Below are 9,426 nucleotides of genomic sequence, written 5' to 3'. Positions count from 1 at the left end.
AATGGATAATTAGAGAAATGAAAAACGGGAGGAATGGAGAAATGAAAAATTGGAGGAATGATGAAGGAAAATTGAAGAAATGGAAAAATGAAAAATTGAAATTAGAAAAATAGAGAAATAAAGTAAACATCACTTACTTTACAAGCGGTAAAATGCAAAAAAAAAAAAAAAAAAAAAAAAAAAAAAAAAAGACACATGCTCCACATCAACAAAAAAACCTTGCTCAAAAACCCATTTCAACCTTGGTGTCCTTTCCAGTTTCCATCTTACGGTTCTTACCGGAATATACACGACGTCGTCTTACATATAAAGGCTTCAGCCGTCATATTTTTCAAATTTGAAAATCCCCTCTCTGGCACTGGCAGTCTCCACTGTGCAATGACGCCACCGCTTTACCGCTAACGCCTCCACTTCAAACTCAAAGTCGCGTCATGTCTTCTCGCGCAGGTATACGAAGATGGAAGTGCAAAACAAAAATGTCTCTATTTTTTGGATTTCTTCTCAACTTCAGCTCCCATTTTCATGAGTTGCAGGTGATTTGTGGGCGGAGCTCATAGCCTCCGAGCAAAAAAGGAACGAACAGCGTCCTGTAAAGCCTCAAGAGCCCGAAATTGCCGTCATTTATCGGAGGAGAAAGCCTCAAACTAACACTCAGCAAAATGTAGCAAGGTTATTTATTACCTTATCGCATTTAAGAATTTCACTTTTTCGTTGAAAATTTTTGGAGCCTAAGATTTGTTTTTGTTCTTCTTTCAGAAGGGATTCGAGTACAAGCTCGGAGGTCGAGAATCGTCTGAGTCTTGCCCCTCCCAATCGTATAAGTTGGAACCGTTCCCTTTCCACCAGGTTATATGTGTCCTAATTTTGCTGAACCTGAAAACTAATTAGTTTCTGCTGTTAAGAATTATGAGATAATAAGTATGGAGTATTTTTTTCTTCTTCTGCAGAAGTATTATAAGTACTCTTCATTGTTTGTAACAAATGAAGTCCATTTAGGGAACATTTTAGTTTTTTTAAAGCTTGAAATGAATTTCACTTCTAGTGTGGTCATTTTGCCTGTTGTATTTATAAGAAGAAAGAAAATAAACCAAAAAAGTAATGATAACATAATTCAGTCTGATGCCAAGGGGATAAATGGCATGGCTTATCTGTCAACAAATGATCATATGGTTGAGCACAAATGAACTTATCAAAAAAAGTAATGATACCATAATCGAATTTGATGCTGTGGGGGAAAATGACATGTCTTATCCTTCAACAAATAATCATATGGTTGAGCGTAGACGAAGACATTAAGTCCCTTATATGTGGTTCCAAAAAATTAGATGTGTAGCTCAAGAATATGATATGATGATTCTTGCAAGTGAGGCTGTTCTAAGCATCAGAAGGTTGGTTATGTAACACCTTGTTTACTGACTGGCTAATGGAACTTGGTAAGCTGCAGTGATGTGAATACTACTTCCTCTGATGTGCTTGGTACTATGTGTAGATATTTAGCTGCCAACTATATGTAATAAAACTAAACATTGGTGACTAATTGACTATGGACTGAGGGGTTTAAAAAAAAAAATTCAATGAAGTTTGTATGTGATGAAGATTACAGTTCCGCGTTCATTCCCAAGCAAGCTATCTTTAACAGATTGTAGTAGTACTATCAAACTGTTTGTATTAAGACACATAACTATTTAGTCCTCTTTTTTGGATGGGTTATTAAAATACTAGTTGAAGCTGCCGGTTATGCAGATTATACCCTGTGTGATTCAAATAGTCAACTCATGGGATGAAAACTTAAAACATAGGTCAACAAAGTGGGTTGTGTGAATCTGTGTTAACCACACATTCTATTCAATGTTAATGTGGATTTTAGGGGTGAGAATGAGTGCAAAACTTCATGTTCTCTTCCTGTAAATGCTTTCCTTGCCACTTGCAACCTGGTCCTGTTAATTTTTTGTTTAGCTATTCCTTTGAGTTCAATTTATTGTATTGTCTAGTGGCTTAATGTGCTGTGATTTCTTCTCAAGTTTATTGCTACTTTACTACTATCATGCTGATATTTCAAGTTCTCTGCTATTGGAAATGTAATTGGCAATTGATTACTGAACTCCACTCTTGGACTGCTGCTTTAATTTTAATCGACAGAGGGAGGACTAGTATTGCTGTCACTGCATGTGTGAAACCTCAACGGAGGAAGCCAGGAAGAAAAGCAAAACCACCTCTTCCAAGGGTACTTTAATTTAAATTGGTTGCAAATGCTACATAAGCCAAATGAATCTAACATACTAATATTAGTTGTCATTTCCTTCCATCTATTTCTTACACCTTTCTAGGGGAAAGCAGTAGAGCTTCCCAACTTTGACAAGGAGAAGGCCTACTTTGAAGAGGTTGATGCGTTTGACTTAATGGAGGAAAGCCCCTCTCCTAAGAAATCTGGTACATGGACCATGGCCATCCAAACAGATCATGTTGCAATACCACGCCTAACATCAATTTTACAGAAATGGTTGCTTTCTAAGAAATTAAATAATAGCTATGCACCACCTATTTCACTTTCCAAGATACTAGAAACTCCAGCATCACGGAGGGAATCTGCTCCTTATGAATTGTCTAGATACTCAATCCTTAAAGCGTCAGAAAATGCATCCATACAACTGCAGTTAGGCTTGTGTTTTAATGAAAAGAGATGCCTTGATTTCACTAATGAAGATATCTCCAAAAGGAAGGCATCTTCAGAAAGAAGCATTGCAGAAGTTCATACTGTTGTAGAGGATGATGGTGGAGATATTGAAGTTCAAGTTGGAAAACTTTCTCTGACCTCAAGGCCTTCTTCATTGGATGCTCACAGTTGGGATCCGTTTTTGGCACTGTTAGCAGCATGTGGGCAGTCACATCCTTTCACACTACTAGATGTCATATCAAATTCTTGGTGCGGGTTTCTCTTACTAATCTAACTGCAGCATTTCAACTATATAGATAGCCTCACTGTTCAAACTACATTCTTACTACCGGAGTACTTTTTATTTCCTTTGTGATAGTATTTGTCCTGTGTCCACAGACATATCTTACTTTGGTTACGCTAACATGCAATTGCTTTTTTCCTTTTGAAACTTATTCAATGCAGTAACCCTACAGATATTGTCAAGATTGGTGAAGGGACATACGGGGAAGCTTTCAAGGTTGGAGAAAATGTATGTAAGATTGTTCCATTTGATGGAGATTTACGAGTGAATGGAGAAATACAGAAGGTATTAGTTCAAAAGACTTCCTTTTTTGATTCTGTTAAAGAAAAATTGATTTGAAGGATTGAAGGCTTAACTACTGAATCTGGTAACATATAAAAGGGGAGTTTTTAAAATTCTTCTGTCAGTGTTTTTGCTGATTGTTCTAATTCAGTATCTATGTTTCACATGTTACAGAAAGCAGAAGAACTACTTGAGGAAGTCGTACTGTCTGGCACCCTTAATAGTCTAAGAGGATGTGAAAATGACATGTTGAATTGCTGCACTTCATTCATACAAACAATAGAGTAAGTTATTTGCTATTGTGTTCTACTAGCACAGCCCAGATGGAATTTCTGCGTGAGAAACGATACATCAACTATTACGCAATTGTATGAAGTGTCATCATTTGTATCCCCTTCATTGGGCAATAATGGGGGCTTTGGACCAAATTTCAGGTTTCTGCTTGGCAAATCTTGTCTAGGATATAACAAAGGGGTATCTACTAGTTTGATCTTTTATGATTTTCTTTTTCCCTCTCAGCTTTCCTTTCAAGGGAATTTTTGTGTGGGAGACTTGGTTGAGATAGTGGGAAGAAATGATACATAGTCAACTAGCAGCAGGTCTTGCAAACTATAATACATCACAGAAAATAGTGTTGATTTAGTTTTCAGAAACACATTTTGATTCTAAAATCATTTTAAAACTCCTTGGCTTGGATAAAGTTAATATTGCACTAGTTCTTAGAGATGTCATTAACAGTCACTAATTTTGGTCATGTTGACATGTTTCAAATGAGTTCCAGTCTGTAAACAAATTCTGTCAACTGAAAATGCAGTAAAGCAATTTTGTAACAATGATAATGTAATCTTTTTATTTTGATGCCACAGCATGAGAGTATGCCAAGGTCCTTATGATGCTTCTCTGATAAGAGCATGGGAAGACTGGGAAGTGAATCAGGGTACATTAAACGACAACCCTAGGGAGTTTCCAGAAAAGCAGGTTGCTTTCTATGCCAATTTTTATTGTTTATGACATATTTTCAGAGAGCTAGAAGTTGCTTGGTTTTACCTTATAAAATCATATATAGTGTTCTCTGAAAACTGTGCCCAGGGAATGAGGCAGACTTGAAATGGGTTTGAACTTTGAAATAAATTTTTCCCAATTATCAATACAAGATAATTGCCTGTAACTTCAGATAAATGTTTATGCACATGACTTTGTTACTAAGCCAACAGTTAAAAACTAAAATCGTGTTCAGTGCTACATTATTTTTGTTCAAGAACATGGGGGCAAGGATCTTGAGAGCTTTGTTCTTTTGAACTATGATGAAGCGCGGAGTCTGTTAGTTCAGGTTAGCGAATGCAAATTTACAGTCTCAACTAGATTTCTGTGTTCTTTATTGTTGCATAACTGCCAAGTACACATTCCAGGCAACTCTTGCTTTGGCAGTAGCTGAAGCAGCATATGAATTTGAGCATCGGGATTTACACTGGTATTGTTTCCTTGTCTTGAGATTGGTTAAACAGTCAAAAAATCAATGTAAAATTGTCTATGTTTCTGGTTTATAATTTGCATAAACTTTTATTTCTTAAATCTTAGGGGAAACATCCTTTTGACACGAAAAGCTTCTCCTACTGTGCAATTCATTCTTGAGGGAAGACAAATACATGTGAAAACATTTGGATTGCTTATCTCAATAATTGACTTCACTCTCTCAAGGATGAATACAGGCAAGAAATCATGCCTCATGCCATTTTTTTTTTTTACTTTGTTTTTTCTTTTCAAATTATATGTCATTCTTGGTGTGTAACTGTGTAAGGGGATAAGACATGCAGAATGGAATTGAGCTCATTACAAGGAGCTCATGATCAAGAAAATAAATAACTAAATAAGCAAATTTCACTTTTAGTCTTCGACTATTGTAGCAATGTGGCATTGCCACATTTAGTCCTATACTTAATTTTACCTAATTACATCCATAACTTTAATTTCTTTGTCACAATTAATCCTCCATTTAAATTTGTCATTTAACCATTTAATAAAAAGGGTTTACACTTGACATGTAATTTCATCATTCACACCTCTTGCCCCAACATGTTAGCCCTCTTTATTAATAGTGAAATTTAAATGGATGAATAATTGTGACAAACAAATGAAGTCAAAGATGTATTGAGGTAAAATTAAAACAGTAGGACTAAGTGGCAGTGCCACAATACTACAATAGTTGAGGACTAAAAGTGTAATTTGCTCTATCTAAATTAAAGTTGTTCTTAAACAAATTTGGTAAACATGGTTGTTTATTGTTAAATAGACCCCGACACAAATTTAGTGAACATTAAAACAAACTGAGCTTGAATACAATGTTCAAATCTTCAGTTCATAAATGGGGCATGCTCAAATGCACCTTTATTTTTCTAGCTCATATTGTTTACATCTCTAGGTGTGTCTTCATCTGAAGGGTATACCATCTTGATCCTTGTCAATGATGACAATGTCATCCACATAAAGCACTAGACATAAGTATCTCTCATTCGGTGAGTGGCAATAGAAAACAGAGTGGTCTACCTCATTGGAGATATTACAGACTCTTGAAGAACTTAACTAAACTATCCAAACAAAGCTTGTGGTGACTCTTTTAGACCATGAAGTGAGTGGAGTATGGAGAATTGGACTAATAAGGTTCTCAAAAAATTAGACATAGTGATGGTGCTCAAGTGGAGCACCGAAAGAAAAGTCTAATTTTTTTCCTTTCCTCTTACAATGCCTGCGTAGAGGCCAAAATCCTCAGCTGTTCATGCATTTTTGTCCTCAGGTGAAGATGTACTTTACCTGGACCTGTCATCAGACCCTGAACTCTTTGAAGGCCCAAAAGGAGACAAACAGGTACAAGGCAAGGAATTCATTAGTCTTTAGGTTCTTTCTCTTATTCTTCGATTGAGTTGTTCCTCTTGCAGTCAGAAACTTACAGAAAAATGAGGGAAGTCACTGGAGAATTCTGGGAAGAAAGGTATGTGTTAGCATTTATATGCTATGTAATCTTGGTTTTGATGTTAATAAACAATGTAGCTAATAACTTTATTGGAGTGTACAGGTTGTGCAATAATTCACTATGCTTTGTGTACCTCTTCCTAGTGTGGTGTTTAGCAACCAGCTCAAAGGGTTTTTTGGTATAATATTGGTAACACTCAAGTTTCTAAATCCCTTTGGGATACTTCAAAAATCACTCCAGGATAAGAAGTGTGATACTCCCGGGGAGCATAAGATTTGGAAACCAATGGTGCTATTCAACGGGGTCAATAGACCTGTTGAACAGACCTGCAATACTGGCTGGAAAATGAAGAACAGTACTACTCAATAGGTCTATTGAACCCGTTAAGCTAGCCCTTGTCTTCAACCAGTCGCTTGGCAGAATGGTGTCAATTTCAACAGGTCTACTCAACCTTACCATGGAACCAGTCCATACTTCCTATTTGAAAAATCTGAATGTTAGACTATCTCTCTCCTCATTAAATGACCTCCAACATATGTTTTTTTCTTCAATCCGTTCATCACTTATCCCTCACATATATAGTCTAACCTCACTTTGAATAGTAATCTTTTGAAAACTTTGATCGTCCAAGCAATCAAAAATCTCTTTAGCGCAACTTTCCTATCCTTCTTCAAGTTATTCTTGAAAGCCAAGTACTCTTATTCTAATCTTACAGCCTTCAAGAATATCACTTGAGTCTTGAGCATGCATTTTAAAATCCATAGAATCAACCTTAGAATTTCAATTCTACACAATCAGTCTGCTTAGAGACACCACTGCGTAATAAAAAATCCGTTGTATAAGGTGATTGTATTTGGACTTGTATAGTCCGTAGCTTGTTGTGACTATTGCGATAGTCTCGGTGTAAAGCTTATCGATGAGGGTTGTTCGCCAATATTGGCCCACCAAGGATAAAGAGGACCGGAGTATAGTGGAATGCTAAATCCTAAGCAATCCTTAGGTAGTGGATTAGTTGGTTGCTGAAACACTATAAATATCGGACCTCTTTTTTTCTCTCATTACTTGTTAAATTGGTTTGATTGTGATATTTATCGTATCGTACTTTATCTCTTGATGTGCTATCCTAGCCATATTCTTATAATTTGCTTCATACTTATATTATTGTCTCTGATATATTAATTGGGCACTTTAGCACAAAACTACCGCCACCCCCCACCCCCCCCAGGTTGATTATCGTTTTTCACTTATTCAGTATGGATGCAGCAAAAATGTCATGTTTCTAATGAAAATTGATATACTATCTCTCTCCAAAAATAATGTCTTTGAGAAAGAAACAAAAACTACCAGTACTTGATTCCTTGTTGATGAATAAATAAAGACCTCAAATAGATAATCTTATGTTATTTATTTTGGATCTGCTCTCTTTGATGCTATGCAGTTTCCCCAAGACTAATGTGTTATGGCTGCAATACTTGGTTGACATATTGCTGCTGAAGAAAGCATATGTAAGTTTCACTTCACATACAAAAATATTTTTCCATTTTATTAAATTCATTGACAGCCATGTCCTAGATATATTACACATTTGCAAAATCGTTATGCCTTGAGAGTTAATCAGTAAATTTGTTGTATCAAGACCATTTTCCCTTTCATTAAATTCATTCATAGCCACACGCTAAATGTATTATACCTGTGTAAAATTGTTATCTTTTGAGATCATAATAATAAAACCAATATGTGACAAGATCATAAACTGTAAAATCAATGTTGTGACCATTTCTCTTTATAGTAAAGTTCATTCATACACATGTTCGAAAGTTGTTACACTTCTGTTAAACATTATGTGTCAATATAATCAGCAATGAAGTAAAACATACAGGTTGTAGTTACTTTTAAATTCTGGGTTGTTCACATTTATGATAATGTTGGTTAAGGAAACATAAGAAAGTAGATATATGCTTATCAGACAATGAACATTGTGGCACAGGCACGAACCACTAAAGACGAGAGGGAATTGCGCTCTTTGAAGAAGCGTTTGAATAGTTACGGTTCCGCAAAAGAGGCAGCTTCTGATCCCTTCTTCTCCGACTTGTATGCACAATGAACCAGCCAAGGATGCTTGAAAGGGGCTCTAAAGAAAAAGCAACTCTGTTGCAAAACAATCTTTTGAATAGTAAATCATAGATTTGAAATGAAGCCGTTTTCATTTGTTGTCTGTAGATGTGTAGCTAATGTTGAAAAATGAAAGAAATTTGCCCCATTATCAACAGCATTTTGAATTTTCATTATTTCATAAGAATTTATTATTGTGCCAATGATAAAATAGTGATGATAATGTGATGAGACAAGATATGTGACTAGAAGTATTTTTACTTGAAAAATAAATTAAAAATTAATCTTATATGAAAAACATTTTTTTTTTTTTGAGAATGAAAAACAAAATTTTAATTTTCAAAAAAAAAAACAAAATTTTAACCAACTCATAATAGGGCAAAAATTGTCTTGTAAATGGAAGAAAGAGTAGGTATTAAAGAGGGGGGAAACGGAATAAAAGAAGAAAGGGAATCTGGATTTCTGTGAAAAACCATATATAAGCTAAAATGTACACGTATTTATTCTTTCCTTCTTTATTGGGTGATCTTTGATCCTTTCCGTCAGCTTGGCTCATCCATATTCTAGTTCACGAAGTAGTTAGCTGGCCCATCCATGGTCTCTGGACACGTGGTTGCAAACACCCACTACCAATAATTATACCATAGATCGGGTTCATCTTGCAAAGTGGATCTATCACAATTTACATATTGAATGTTTACAATTAAAAATATAAACTTCAGTATGTAAATTGTGAACATTTAGTTATGAACATTCAATATGTAAATTGTGTATTTTGGACTTGAATCCGCCTTGTAAGGTGAACTCGGGTCCACAGAATAATTTGTCCACGACTATTGGGATTTTTTTTAATCATTATTGCATGGACCAACTGTAACCCCTCGGTTTTTTTTTTTTTCCGACAAAGTTTAGGCTCGAAAATATTTTTTTAAGCTATGACACTTATGAGATGATCTCTCGGTACTTCAGAAGGATTTTTTTTAGTAAGACTAATTATCGATAAGCTGCGAACTACGTACCGGTCACGAACCGAGAAATTTTAAGGATATAGATTCAGTTCGAATTTTCTAGAATTGGGATTATTAAGTATCATACGATCAAGCCTGA

General features: G+C 35.5%; 1 protein-coding gene across 2 annotated transcripts; it reads left to right on the top strand.

Moving 5' to 3' along the window:
• The first annotated feature begins 285 nt into the window (after positions 1–285).
• On the top strand, positions 286–8,492 carry LOC116032012 (serine/threonine-protein kinase haspin homolog). 2 transcript variants are annotated; one of them, XR_004100702.1, is made up of 16 exons: positions 286–447; positions 534–669; positions 757–846; positions 2,140–2,224; positions 2,328–2,923; positions 3,119–3,242; positions 3,414–3,523; positions 4,106–4,217; positions 4,477–4,569; positions 4,649–4,710; positions 4,818–4,948; positions 6,031–6,101; positions 6,173–6,225; positions 6,310–6,647; positions 7,646–7,712; positions 8,195–8,268. XR_004100702.1 is itself a non-coding variant. In XM_031274398.1 (15 exons), exons 1-15 carry the CDS (start codon positions 432–434, stop codon positions 8,309–8,311), a joined length of 1,863 nt encoding a protein of 620 aa, XP_031130258.1. In that variant the 5' UTR covers positions 286–431; the 3' UTR covers positions 8,312–8,492. The 2 variants fall into 2 exon arrangements, 1 of the variants encoding a protein (XP_031130258.1); XM_031274398.1 differs by lacking the exon at positions 6,310–6,647 and having other exon boundaries at positions 8,195–8,492.
• Positions 8,493–9,426: the final 934 nt, after the last annotated feature.

The sequence above is a fragment of the Ipomoea triloba genome, chromosome 10 (assembly GCF_003576645.1).
Source record: "Ipomoea triloba cultivar NCNSP0323 chromosome 10, ASM357664v1".
Lineage (NCBI taxonomy): Eukaryota > Viridiplantae > Streptophyta > Magnoliopsida > Solanales > Convolvulaceae > Ipomoea > Ipomoea triloba.
Note: the sequence above shows the minus strand (reverse complement) of the source record. Positions and strands in the feature narration are given on the sequence as shown.

What these genes read in the sequence shown, in the direction of transcription:
- LOC116032012 (XM_031274398.1), top strand. An exon ending in ACTCAGCAAAATGTAGCAAG is followed by an intron (nt 670 to 756) that starts GTTATTTATTAC and finishes TTCTTCTTTCAG; the next exon opens with AAGGGATTCGAGTACAAGCT. An exon ending in GCCCAAAAGGAGACAAACAG is followed by an intron (nt 6,102 to 6,172) that starts GTACAAGGCAAG and finishes TTCCTCTTGCAG; the next exon opens with TCAGAAACTTACAGAAAAAT.